We start from the raw sequence: 14,692 nt of genomic DNA, 5'->3' as shown, positions 1-14,692 counted from the left end.
GGTGTTTGTTGTTGACTTCAGATCAGAACATAAATGAAAAAGCTTTTTCTAACATTAGGTTTTTAGAACTTGTCAACGATGCACACATTTGCACTAAATGTGCTATCTTAAACTACAAAATAAAATCCAAATAACTTATGATAAACATTAGATTTATGAATGTATCTTAGGATATCTAGATGTTCAGTAGGGCCACATGACAGCGCAGTGGCTAGCACTGTTGCCTTGTAGCAAAGTCCTTCTTCAGTCTTCAGATATTTTCTTATTTTCTCTTCATGTGGCAATTTTCGATTGCCACATGAAGTTCTCATGACGATTGCTACATGGCAGTGAGTAGGAGAGGTTCAATGTTCACCGTAGCTCATCCCTTCTTGTGCTGCTCTTTTATTCTCCAGTGAATGGGCCAAGACCAGTTTATTCTAAGAGTGATATCCTGCATCTGGGAACAGGAAATTACCATTTCAGCAAATCCCTGGGCAGGAGGTGATGGGTTTGCTGAGCAGATCCCAGAGGAACAGGTTGTTCCACATCCTCAATGCTGAGGTGGTCAGAATGAACCAATGGAAGTGATATAGTGGTTTCTGTATTTGCTGTTATGACAGGTGTTCCACTGTGTGGTTTTACTTCTCCATCAGTTTATAAACTGGTTTCAGTCATGAAATATTCAAAGAGTGCAGTGTTACATCTTATTAAGATGACAACAGGCTTTTGTTGTAGCTAATCTTCAAAATAGTAAAGTTAGGTAAATTCAACTTATCATCAGGATTTATTTACAGGCTTTATGTTAGGGCACCAACAACACAGTAGTTTACTTTCATTGTACATATACTGTACATGAAACCACAATGCTGATTACATTATCCTGCATCATTATTATTAGTTTATATGATTCTCTAAGTGGGCCACATGGTTGGTGTAGTGGTTAGTGCGCTTGCCTATGCAGCAAGAAGATCAGGGTTCGAGCCCTTGTTGCAACAAGGGCCTTTCTACATGGAGTTTGCATGTTCTCCCTGTACGTGGGTTTTCTCAGGCTTCCTCCCACAGTCCAAAAACATGTAATGTGGGGATTAGGTAAATTGATCACTCTAAATTGATCATAGGTGTGAGAGTGAATTTGTTTGTCTCTATGTGTGGCCCTGTGATGGCCTGGCAAACTGTCCAGTGTGTACCCCTGATGATGGATGATTCCCAGAGTACTCATATATTTCAATATTAGTTTTTACCAAGTTGTGACCACAAGGTGGCAGACTGAAGACAGGGTTTTCTTTAGAGAAGTCGATCCTGACTTGAGTCATGATGACCAGTAGGTCAAAGTTAAACTTTGTCCAGTAATAATGACCAGTGTTGAGTATGCAAACAATACGACTGATACTTAAAATTATAAAAGAGTCTTTTAAAAAAGTAAGTAAGTAAAAAATGATCCAAGGCAGGAGAAGATGTATATGTACTGTATGAAATATACAAAAAAAAGTTATGAGAAACTGATTTTGTATTTACTTATTTGCTTTGAGAGTCTTTAATAAAGAACACAGAGGAAGATAAGGGCCACTCTGACTCTGACATTAACCTTACTCATTACTTACTATCAAGTTAAATTACTCATTGTAATACTACATTACTTATGTTAACACAATCAATATGTGCTATATATTCCCAAAGTATTCCCCCCTAATCCTCTTCTGTATATAATAAAATGGATTCAGTTACAAAGGAGAAACTTGTTGCATACATATTGATTGTTTTCGCAAAATTAATATAGTAATACGAATAAGTAAAGTTAATGCTTCTTAAAGAAGTTAATTGTAATATGTAACTTATTATACTTGCCCAACGTTGCTTATGACCAAATATGTGAAAACTGAAAAATGTTGACAGGAGCATTTCAGTGTCATATCAGGTTTATTTACTTTTACTGTCCACCCCTGCTCAGATGTCCCAGTGTCCCCCAATGCAGCCAATCACAGAGACTGGTCAGTTCCATGGACACATATCCCTACTAACAATTCAATTCAAAGGAGAAACACAGCACAGTTCACATAATAAGTAAGTGCTTGGCATGGAGAGTGGAGAGAACAAAATAAATCTTAAAACAGGAAGAAAATCTTTGTCAGACCCAGATGCAAAGATGTGCTGTCACATTTTGGCCACATGAGAGGGAGGGGAGAAAAAGAGAGGGAGGAGAGAGAGAGAGAGAGAGAGAGAGAGAGAGAGAGAGACCAGGAGCAGATGTATAACAGTTGTATACACACATCATAGAAATATTGCATTCCCTAGCCCCTTACCCATCACAACTAAGTGCCTAACCCGAAACTAAACCCAGTGGTGGAGCTCAGACACAATGACCCCACAAGGTCAAGGTCCTCACATCCTCACAATGATAGGTTTGTACGTTTTTTGGGGCCTCACAAAAATAAAAATACACACACACAATCTTTGTACATCAACACACACTATAAAAATATCAGTGACGAAAGCCTCATATTACAGTGAGAGATAAACTGAGTCCAACATGTTAACAAAGACATTACATAAGGAGAGAGAAAGAGAGGATATCAAACTTATAGACACATACACTGTGCAGTGTGTGCGTCAAAACATGCCCTTTTCTTTCTTCATGTTCAGCTGTTTCCAGCGCGGCAGCTGCGCAAAGTCATCTTTTGTGATCCCAAATACGCTGCTGAAGTCTTCGTCTGAGAGGTGTCTCTGAAACACAGAGAAATGCACAAAATACAGTGAGGACAAGTTTTAGATAAGATTGTGTTTTCCTTGTGTTGAGGTGGTGGAGCAGATACTGTACATCTGACATCAATCTCATTACTTGCCCTTGAGGTAAGTCTTATGTTGGGAAAACAAGTAGAGCATTGAAAACACAAATTGCGAATGAACTTTCCTGTACCTGTAAACTTTGAATGTTGACATTGGTACTAAAAAAGTACACCTCCGCTTAGATTAGGCAACTGTCAGGGAGACACTTTTGGATTCATCATTTGAAAACTCCATGACCACATGGAGTGAACGCTGAAGATGACCTAAAGTGTCTTATAATGGATATCTTTTTCTCCGTTGATGTATATTTGTACAAACGTATTTATGACGTGTAGACTGACGTTAAAACCTTGTAAATTAAACTGCCAACTTCCCCCTGATTGCTTGTTCCCTCCCAGCAGTTGGAGGTTAATTGTTGTGATTGTAGGAGTGGCCTACATTATCAATATGAGTGTCAGTGTCACAGTGTGACTGGTCTTGTAGAAGTACTGAAGCTGAAATCTTACACATTGAACCTTTAACCACTGACCTCTTTCTGGGTTGGGTCCACGCCTTCAGGCAGCTCTGTTGGGAGCTTGTTGACCAGATCTTCAGGTGGAAATGACTCAAAGTTTTTCTCAATTTCAACACTCTCCTGCTCCTAGAAAGTCCCAGTAGAGGAGCAAACACAGTTAATCTTTACATTTTCATGAATCTATTATATCTTCTATTCCTCTGACATGGAATGGTAACATGTTAAAAAAAACTAAACATTTTAATTTGTTTTTAATTGTTCCAATCCTGTTTGCCTTCAATCTCACACACATTCAAGGTTGTGGAGCAAAGTGGATTTAATGGATTTATTCTCCATTCATTCATCATTGGTACATCAAGCAAAGTTAGAAATGACTAGGGCTACCACTAGTAATATTTTTCATAATCTGCTGACTGCTTTCTCAATTAATTGATCAGTTGTTTGGCCTAATAAATGTCAGAAAATGTTGAAATGATTACATTTGAATGATTTCTTTGTTTCAAATTTCACATTCAAAAAGCTTGTTTTAATTATAAAATAACACTCAAACCGAATAAGCGATTGTCAAAATAGTTATTATATATAGGTGATTATAGGTGATTAATTTAGTTTAGTTTAAAAAAAAGAAAGGTAATATTTGGCATTTGTAGTGTAAATGATACAGCAAACCGAGTGAATGATAAACCAGAGAAGTTAGTTCGATTTTTTTAGATACCACTGCGACAGGGACAGGTATCACAGCATCTCCAAACTCCTTCTTCAGCTCTTCATAGCTCTTCCCTCCCTAAGAACAAAGAAATATTTAAAATCACATGTGTCTACATGTTGTTGCCAGTGCTCTTTTATAGATACAGTATATTCAAAAAATCGAAACACTCACGCTCCATTTGAACGGATCCCAGGCCATGAACCAGCCAGTGAAGGTGGGCGGCTCGAACCCTTGCTTGACTAAGACGATGGGTGTGTCTGGGTCTCTGTTTCCCGGGTGGGTGTGCAGGTACTCCTGACTCGTCACCACTGCTTCTTTGCGTTCCTCCTCCTTTGCCTCTTTACCAATCCAGAGAAACACCTGAACAGATGACAACATTAAGAAAAGAGATATTTCTCCCTCTCTAGGGGGTCGTCACAGCGGATGATATTGCATATTTGATTTGGCAGAGATTTTTATAGACCGGATGCCTTTCCTGACACAACCCTCCTGTTTATCCAGGCTTGGGATGTGCACAAGGAGTACATGAATGTGGCTGGAGTCAATTTAGAGTGTCCAATTAACAATGATTAGTTTGGATTTGGTACTTTGCTCAGGGACACCCCAGCCCTTCAGTCACAAGCCATGTTTTCCAGTATGTAAGGAAATTGAATATACTACTCATTAGCGCGTTTGTGTACGTGATTAAAAAATAGTTTTGTTTTTCATAGACTTAGAATAAGAAAAAAATGATCACGCTTTCACGTAGACCGCCATTTTGTGCCACCATGTTTCTGCAGCAGCCTGAAAGGACAAACCAGGCAGAATGTGTTTCATATTTTGAAGCAGAAGTTTTCCCCGTAAATGAAGAAGAATGGCTCTGTCCACATAAATGTATAAACTAACGAAGCAGAACTAAGTCTGTATTTATGGAACCTAATCACCCGACATACAATTTATTAACAACTACTTCCTCTCTGAAATGTGAAGCTCACCATAGTTCCCTGACGTGCTGAGGGGAAAAGTTAAGGGTGATTGAAAGAGTCCTCTGATTGTTGCAATCTACACCATCACCATGAGATGTCACAATTCCCTACACACTGGACCTTTAAAATACTTTTTCTTTTGGCCAGCAGAACAGCTTCAGAGTCACTTTCTCCACTCCCCCTACCTCCCCTACCACAAAAACCAGCCTTGCAAGATCAGGGTCACTAACCCGGAGACCTCAGAATCAGGAGGTTTCACAAATCTTCAATTTCAAGGCAGTGACAGCGAAAAACACAGAAGCATGCAAAACAGATGCCGACATGGATCCACAACAAACAAATGCACTTGGCCAGGAGAGGGGAGAGTTTTTACAACAGTGAGGATAAAGCAGTAGACAATGGATGGATGTTTACGCTGGTGTCTTAAAAATATGTAGAGAAAAAGACTTCTTAAGTTCCGCTTTAAAAAAATACTTTGTGGGTAACTTTCAGAAACAGTGTCACTTCATACCTGGTCCCATGTGTCCAGTAACATGACGTCATCGTCACTGAGGTCATCCTGCGTGAACTGAGTCACCTCAGTCACGATGAAGCGACCTGTCTTATTGGAGCATTCAAACAGGCGTGGCTGGTGGTCTAAAACCATCTGCTGTAGCCTGCAGAGAATAACACCAGAAATAGGGGAAAACAAATGTGTTTCCTCTTAACTGTGCCTGATGTTACACACATGGAGCCTGTTGTTTCCACGCTGGTATTGGTGGTTTTCTTACCTCTTGTCACTGGCGTATGGAGTTTTGCCTCCAAGCAATTCCCAGAATTCAATGGACTCCTGACCCTCTGCCACAGTCTCCACTGAGATGTTCTGAGCAATGACAGAAATCACCTCCTTCGCCATGGCTCTCTCATCTCCACTTGATCCCTTGTGACAGGAAACCAAATAAACCAAGAGTTAAGAGACTGGCATTATGATCTAATGTGATTGATATTTACCTCAACGATTGGACAAAACAAATGATAGTACTCATAACTTTCTAACATAATGTAAATCAAGTGCTGTGTGAGAGGACGACACATCTGCAGCTTCTCTACAGGCTTGGTAAAGTTTGTTCTACCACAGGAGACTTTGACCAATCACTTGGCAGTTCACAGAGAGAAAGGATGCTTCTATTGGCTGTTCTACTACAACATCTCTGTATACAGGTCCCTTCAGTTGAATGATTGCTGTGCAGCACGATAGAGTTTAGAATCTCTGCCTGAAGCAAGACTTATGGAAATTTACAACACCGTCCTCGAGCTGTCGGGCCAGGCTCGAGATCATGTTGGCTGATTCACAATTTGTTTTTGTTTTGTGATTTGCCTCTCTTGTTTGGTAGCATGACGTCTACAAAAGAGAAAACAAGTAGGCATGGAGAAAAAGGGTCACTCCTACTTGACAAGTGCTTTGTGATGCATTCATTGATGCTCGTAAAATCCGTTCTTTCACTCTGGCTCTTGTCTCCTCTTACAGCCTTGCACACACGTACAATTGTCCTGTCTCTAATATTCGTTAGGGACAATTTGGTTTGGCTACACCTTGGAAAAATGTTGGGTTTAAAATCGAGCTTGGGCTCATAATTACAGTTAACGGGTCGGGTGGGGTTGGACAGATTGTGCACTGGCGCTGGTCATTCTGTTTTTTTTTGGGCCTGATCTTAACTCTACAGCACCAGTAACAACTGCCTATGATGCAAATCATCTAAAAAAGAAAAGGGTCAAAACAAGAGTCAAACAAAACACATCTGTCAATACCGGCTGAGAGTCTGAGACAAGATTGCCTCAGGTCATGAAACAACGCATGTGTCCATGGTCATCTGATGACTTTAACATCCTGCACATGAGACTCAACAATCTACTATTTTTACTGGAGCCTTGTGCTGTTTTAACAGTGTTAATGTTTCTGAGCTTTCCTCCAGATTTTGGAACCTGGCTGCACAAATTTGCTCCAATTCAGTCACAAAATCACTGGTCAGGTCCAACACTGAATATCAGTTTGTGTTCCAATTCATCCCTAGGATGTAGCTGAGGTAAGGCTCAGTTCTCCAACACCAAAACAAAGAAACCAGTTCTTCATTGGCCATGCTTTGTGCACAAGGATAATTTAAAGAGGAAATTCTTTCCCTGAAGAGCACTAAATTCAGCGTTCAAAGGCCTATTACAGAGCATAGAAAACAGCTGTGGACAAAAGCAAGGACAACACTGTAACCATGCAACTGTACATTTTATAGATTAGACATTACAAAATAGATACTATTAAAGAATTATCAGCCTATTTCTCTTTGATTTTAACAGCATGTTCATTACCTTTCCACACCACAGATACATTTCTGCTTGGCTTTTTAGTACAAACACATCATTGGAGTTCAGAGAGGCAGCTAGTGCAGGAACTTCAATGGCTTTTGTGTTGGATGGGTCAGAGCCATGGACCTGGAACAGTCTTATCGGAGGCTCTGGGTCAGAGGATCCTTTTCTAGATGTACCTCCCTTTTGAGGAAAAAAAAAAATTCTATACTGTAAAGAAAATCCAGAACAAACACAAAGAAATTCTGATTCATGTTGTCAAGAATCGTACCTCAAAGATAACCATTTTACCCTTGAAAATAGCCATAAAGTGTCTTGGTTCTTTGCTCATGGTTATTCTCACTTGGACTGGCTCACCACCATATTTCTGATCCAAATCCACAGCCTGAAATGCTGAAGCTGCCACTTCATCTGTTGTTGCATGACGCCCCTACAGCAATTTGAATAATAATTTTTAAATGTTTCAACTGACAAGCAGAACAATCTGTATAAGCAAATGTATAAAGAAAATATTTTATTGTATGGTGTTGAATTATTATTATCCATTAGAGAGTGTGTGTTGAAGCATCCTCACCTGCCATATGTAAAGCAGGTAACACTGCTTGTTGTTAACTAAGTAAGTGTAGAGGATCAGGTAGCAGTCTCCTCCATAGAAGTATCCATGCCACTCAGGCTCCACAGGGATGAGCTCCAGATTCTCAATTCTCCACACCTGAACAAAAAAGTAAAGAAACTCTGAAAGAAACAGTAAAATCCTGACATCTTAGAATATATTCACAAAGTTTGTAAACTGCTCCCACACCAATGTCCATAAAAAAAAAAAGGGTTTTTAGCTTGTGTGGACACAGGAGCTGCTGATCTACAGCTGCGTTTTTCGGTAAGTTTACTTTAGCTTAAGTCAATCTGAACGAAGGATTACAAATACCAATGTAACAAAATAGCACATTTGAACTTCCTGAAGGAGACAGCAGTGGATCAACAACTCCTATGTGCTGTAGCGTAAAATGGTGGATTTGGTGCAGCGAGTGTGGGGGGGGGGGGGGGGGGGGGGGGTGGGGATAAAGCAGCTAATAGATATTGTAGACTTTATTATTGTATATCTATACATTGTAGACATATCCCAGAGAGGATGAGCATTCCTGTCTTATATTATATACGCCACAGATAACAGGTACCTCGACTTGACCCGTGCCATTGTCCACCATTCGCTCTTGTGCAGCAATTTCTGGCATCACATGCATCAGAGATGCATCAAATTTCTCCTGTGTGATGTGAGCTGTGAAGCAGACATGGTCACAAAACAGTGAGTCAGGAATCAACAACCATTGAAGATTGCTTTAAAGAAAAACAAAAAGCTAGTTCTTATTCACGTATACTGAAACTAACAAAGACACATACCCACTTTCCCTCTTGTGTGAACTTTGCCCAGACCTTGAGTCTGGTCTTTTACTGTCCAACTCTGGAACAACTGCTTGAAAAGAGCCGACTCAGCACCATCATTCACCGTCTCCACATTGGTAGTGATGGGGTACTTTTTCATTTTGATGAACTCCTATAACAGCCAGTCAAAGGCAACATATAGATATAAACGTGAAAGTTTTTATTAGTCAAACACAGAATTATGTTATAATGTCACTTACCAAAGCTCTTTCCATAGCAGCCTGTCTTTCAGCTTTGTTTGCTTTCTTCCCCTTCCATACGAAGATCTTTGTCCCTCCTTGGTCCAGGAGGTAGCAGTCCTAAAACCATAATTATATTGAATACATAAAGAGAGCACTTGTTTTGCCCATTGGTAAACAAAATGTTTTATTTTTGCCTCCTTTTGGACCAACAGCAGTTTCAAGAAGACTACATACACATACCAGGTTCTTTGCGGCAGCAGCACATATATACAAATAAAAATCGGTCACTATAGGTTGATTGTGATGAATTTCCTTTATCAGGATACTTGTAAATAGAGAAAATCATAATATAATATAAGACTATATAATCATAGTCAGTGATGTGTTTTTGAAACATCTTGTAACACATTTCAGTAATGCATTTCTTGTAATGACAGTGCTCTACTTCCTTAAATCTTGATGTGTTTGGTACTTTTATGTATTGTTTATTTATTTATTTACTGTCTTGTTTTTTGTTTTGTTTTTTCAAAAAATGCAAAAATATCCTTTGTAGTCAATAAACTATTCTAATCTAAACATGCACAGTCAATTTTGCAGCGTAAAGTCACTTCCAAAATAATCAATTTAACACCAGTTCTGATTAGGACCAAACAGGAATTTAACTCTTTACTTGACTCTTTTAGTGATAATTTAATAGTAAAAGAGTTTAATTTAACACTATTCTGTGGTGGATTTACTCCTAATCTGATTTGGTGTTAAATTGACTCAGACTTTAACAGTGCAAATTTTACAGTGTGACAACATTTAATAACAAGTTTTTGTAACATTGTAACATTAGCAATTTGTGTAACATCTTTTTAAAAATAAATCCATAACAGTGTCTTGTAAATACACACATTTTGGTAACGTCATTTTTGTCATTTTGTCAAATTTTTGGTAACATGACCATAATAATATTATGTCATGACAGGAAATGTAAATGTCTCCCATGCCTAAGGTCAAAATTACATGAGCTCACATCATGGTTGAGAAGATCCTGAACCAGTGGTCGAGTAGCAACTTCTGTGACCTTCATCTGGCCGTCAGCATCTGAAACACTGTAACAATGGCACAAATAAGCAAAGTCAAACAACTTTGACTGAATGACTTTACTCCCTCCGAATTCATCACACTTGGGCCATGAGCAACTTACTGGTAAAGAGTGAGTTTGGCCTTCTGTTCCTGGTCAGCGATTTCATCAGGAACTCCATCTGTGAGCCCAGATGTTCTTTCTCCAAGAGTGTTATTCAGGATGTTCATGATCTGAGGAGAGTCGCTCTCTGCGTCCCCCTCCATCACTCTGATCTCTGCCCGACCTCCTCTCTCTCTGTCTCGGATGTCTTTAGCCAACAACATTCCCTGAGAAGCAGAATATGTGACTACAAAACCCAGAAGTCACAAGCTTCAACTTCATCTCATCATATGATTAGTTATTGGAAGGTCCACACAGTGGAGCATGTGGCTCACATTGTTGCCTCACAGCAAGAAGGTTGCTGGTTCACGGTCACTGACCATCAGTTTGTCGCCGCCCCTTTTGCCCTTTATCAGCTGGGATTGGCACCAGCAGCCCTACGACCCTCATGGTGAGGATGAAGTGCAAGCAGGTGAATGAATGAATGAATGCATTTCCAAATATTAATAAGTCATGTCCCCCAGTTTAGTAGAATGTGCTGCCACAATCTGAAAGTGACTATGGGCCTTTTTCTTTTTGTTTTTTTTACCACATGTTTCTGCAGCAAAAGCACACGTGCTACTGATAACATGAACAATGGATCAGTTCAGTTCCTGTGTGACAGTGAAACCAGCAAGCCCTTGATATGAGGAAGCTGAATGGAAGTCATCCATCATTCATTTAATTATTTACACCTGTGCTTTTCCTCCTGTGACGTGTCAGAATGGCTGCTGTGAAAAAGTAATTGAAATGTAAAGTATGTACAAAATAATATAAGCTAAATGCTATAAATTATACTATATACATCTAATAAGACTTTTTATAATAGTAATTATCTCAAAGGTTTCATGCCTCACTGCACTGGTATGGATTGTGTGTGTGTATAGAAGTGTGTGTGTGGACAGTGAACCATTCAGAGGATCCAGTCTTTTTTTTTGTGGGAAGAAGGAAGTTAGTTCCATCTGATCTACACACCATTTCCATAAATCTTTACGAATGATTTTACATTTTCTGTTCTGGCTAACAATGTGACTTACAGTCAGACGTCAAGTTCTACTTGTGTGTATCATATACACCTACAGAAAACAGTAAAACTCGACAGTACATCAATAATATGGTTGTAGTGCGGCAATCATTTTGTAATAGGGAAGTCATATTATGTCAATACCATCTTATTTTTAGTAATATCTTGGTAATAACATGATAACAATAAGAACAGTGTGTGGACAGAAGGTAGGATGACTATAATATTACCGTATTGTTACTATAGTCTAATGTAAAGTGTTCATTCACACAGATCTTACTTTGAGCTTTTCCTGTTTGTTACACTTTGGTCCATTCCACTGAATAATGGTCTTCCCGATGTCCAACAAGAAGACATCTCCACAGTTGAAGCTCTTCCAGCTCATTTCCACCTGAAACAAATCAAAACAATAACGGCTTCTTTTCCTCAGGATGTCCTGTAAACGTTATATAACCTCTGAGAATCCTGGCTCACCTCTGTGGCAATCACCCTTTTCTTCCCTTTGACATGAAGCAGCCTCTTAACATCATAGGTGTTGGTCTCAGTGTGCCTCATACCAGTTGCAACTCCACCTTTTTTATAGCTGAACAGAAAAAGAGTTTTCTTTTCAGGATTACGTTTACCGTCTTTCACTGATGGCCTTCTGTGACAAAACTTTCACTCACATTATTCCTTGTTTGAAGTATCCTCTGAAGGTGTCAGACTCATGGTTCTGAACCTCACGGTGCTGCACAGGAGTGGAGCCCAGAAATTCATCGAGCTGTATGGTGTAAACAGCAGCTGCACCCTGTTCGTCCTGTGATGATTTTGAGCCGATCCAGTAGTGAATGTCATAACTCAGAGAGTTGCTCACCTTATGTGTCTGGAGAAACAAGAGTGGAGGAAGAGTATAGATAGAAGTGCGTCATCATTCAAAACACCATATACCCTATACCTCATAACCCATACACCATATGTACCCCATACACCATACAGTATGTACCCCATACACATATATAACTTTTATCCCAAACACCATATAGTAGTACCCAATACACCATGTTTACCCCATAGACCATACAGTATATATCCCATACACCATGTATATCCCATAGACCATACAGTATATATCCCATACACCATGTATACCTCATAGACCATACATTATATATCCCATACACCATGTATACCCCATAGACCATACAGTATATATCCGATAGACCATATATACCCTATACCCAATAATCCATATGTACCCCATACACCATATATACCCGATATCCAATACACCATACAGTATATACCCCATAAACCATGTATACCCCATACACCATACACTACCTATACCTACCATACAGTACACTCTACCATGTACCCAAAGTCTACACGTACTCAACTTGATGATGTATATGTTTCAACATAGGAAGTTGAGTTGTTTAACTTATAGCAAGTTGAAACAGCAAATAATTGTATCTTGCTATATCAACCATGCACTTCCAGATTGAAGTGGCAATTTCAAGTTAAATTGTTAGTTAAAGTAAATAGATTGTAATTAGTCTACATGCCCATGTGAATGAGTATAAACCATGTGGGCAAAAGGCAACAAGTGTAGCATGAATCAAGACTAGAACTGTATAAATACAAAACATTTACCATAACACTCTTCCCTCTTTCAGCCCCTCCCTTTCTAGGGGTCACCACAGCAGATGATCTGCATATTTGACGCAACTGTTCCATTTGTCCAGGCTTGGACTAGGACTACACTGGCTGGGGTCAATTTAGAGTGTTAACAATGAGCAATGGAGATTGGGTAACCTTGCTCAGGGGTACCACAGACCTTGACCTGGCGTGGACTCAAACTGACAAGCATTTGGTTATAAGCCAAGGTCTGCTTGGCTATGGGCTGCCCAAATAAACAACTCATTTGTTTAAAAATATAAAAGGTATTTGAACAAGAACAATGCCTTTGTTTCCTCAGGCAGTTTATCAGGCATCTGTGGATTACTTTACAACAAAGCAGCATATTACATCTGACATCCTCATTAGTATCATTGCAATTTTAGATAACACTTTACATGACAGTTCAGTAATAAAATCATAACAGTGACACCTTTTTAGGGAAATACCAACTCATTTTAAATACGATGTTCAGGTAATAGCTTGGTGATAACGATGTAATAGTGTAACTACACCTATTGCAGGTGTTTCCAGATAACAGGAGCCTGCATGAAATATAATATATAATAAACTGAAATTAAAAATTGTGTGTGAACATATAGTAATGCAGGATGAATTTCAGCTTTATAACATGGTAATCATCATTGTAAATGACCAAGCATTTACGCTATCATGTTACACTATAATTTTTCACATTACCATGCTATTACATGGAAATGACATGAGAAATAAAATAGTATTATCATAATATCACCTCCCTTTTACATCCTATTCACACCCCACATCTTCCATAACATTTATTTTACCTCAAAACATTTTAACAAATTGAAAACATTAAGTTTAACTTTTGAAAATGTAGTAACACGTGTTAAAAATTGACATAAGGGTGATTAAGATCATTATTTCATATAACTTAATGGCAGTATTATATTTCAGTGTACACAAACATGACACCACACTTACAGACAGAAGCAGGTAGCAGTCACCGTCATAAAAGCTGCCATACGATTTCTCTGGGACTTGTACCAGCTCCATTTTCTGTTGCACAAAGAAAAACAGATATTCAGTAACTGTTTGAGTATTTTTTTCTCCTACACAGGTGGAAGCTGTTTCCTGAGAAAAAACAAAATCAAATTACCTCAATTCTCCAGATTATAATCCCAGCGCTGTGAGTTACTGCTTTGAATGTGTACTCCATTTTGCTCCAGTCGACAGTTTGGTGCAATGTTGTTGTTGTACGTTCTTTTTATCTGAGAGAGGAACTGATTATACAAAGAGAAGTGGACATTAAAATCCTTCTCCTGATGATAAGAAACATCTATTATTCAGGCTGTAAATCAAATATTCTAGCTACAGTTATATTTTCTTGATAATCTAGAAACCCACAAATAGTCACCGTGATCAAAGCTCAGGATTTTTTAATTTTATCAGCTGTAGTACTCACCTGATATTCTTGTTTGACGAGCTTCCTCTCAGCTGAGATGATTTTGCCACAGCTGATTTGCTGTGTGATAACAAAAGGCCCTCAGTCCTCGTCCCCTCTGGGCCCCACATTTGCCTGTGTTTGCATGTTCCAGGACCTTTCACCATGTTTGGCCCAATCACTGAGGACACTCACAATCCTGTAAACAAATGTGCTGAAAAAAAAAAGGGATTGACTCATATTCAAATGAGCACACACACACACACACACACACACACACACACACACAGTAACACTGACCACCACCATCATGTTTAGTCATTTCAGCCCTGAACAACAACATGGCATCATATGAATCTAATTTTAATTTACACATTATGAAGACAAAAGGATGACAATCTGTGTGAATATGCAACTGACAGGGAGACCCAGATCCATTTCGTACATTATGCTCAATCAAACTCAT

General features: G+C 39.0%; 1 protein-coding gene across 1 annotated transcript; it reads right to left on the bottom strand.

Annotated features, from left to right (window-relative positions):
* Positions 1-1,880: 1,880 nt before the first annotated feature.
* On the bottom strand, positions 1,881-14,354 carry avil (advillin). The gene is made up of 20 exons (XM_058632900.1): positions 14,248-14,354; positions 13,942-14,065; positions 13,767-13,841; positions 11,813-12,009; positions 11,622-11,730; positions 11,428-11,538; positions 10,106-10,311; positions 9,932-10,010; positions 8,932-9,030; positions 8,690-8,843; positions 8,467-8,567; positions 7,866-8,003; positions 7,563-7,721; positions 7,295-7,474; positions 5,725-5,873; positions 5,466-5,610; positions 4,161-4,349; positions 3,996-4,064; positions 3,296-3,406; positions 1,881-2,703 (listed from the first exon to the last, which is right to left on the bottom strand). Exons 2-20 carry the CDS (start codon positions 13,999-14,001, stop codon positions 2,590-2,592), a joined length of 2,445 nt encoding a protein of 814 aa, XP_058488883.1. The 5' UTR covers positions 14,002-14,065; positions 14,248-14,354; the 3' UTR covers positions 1,881-2,589.
* Positions 14,355-14,692: the final 338 nt, after the last annotated feature.

Source organism: Solea solea, chromosome 6 (assembly GCF_958295425.1).
Source record: "Solea solea chromosome 6, fSolSol10.1, whole genome shotgun sequence".
NCBI lineage: Eukaryota > Metazoa > Chordata > Actinopteri > Pleuronectiformes > Soleidae > Solea > Solea solea.
Note: the sequence above shows the minus strand (reverse complement) of the source record. Positions and strands in the feature narration are given on the sequence as shown.

Coding starts and splice junctions, on each gene's coding strand:
- avil (XM_058632900.1), bottom strand. CDS start 14,001: ATGGAGTACACATTCAAAGCAGTAACTCACAGCGCTGGGATTATAATC. Junction 11,731..11,812: donor TACTTCAAACAAGGAATAAT/GTGAGTGAAAGT, acceptor TTTTCTGTTCAG/CTATAAAAAAGGTGGAGTTG. Junction 9,031..9,931: donor AGGATCTTCTCAACCATGAT/GTGAGCTCATGT, acceptor TTATGGTTTTAG/GACTGCTACCTCCTGGACCA.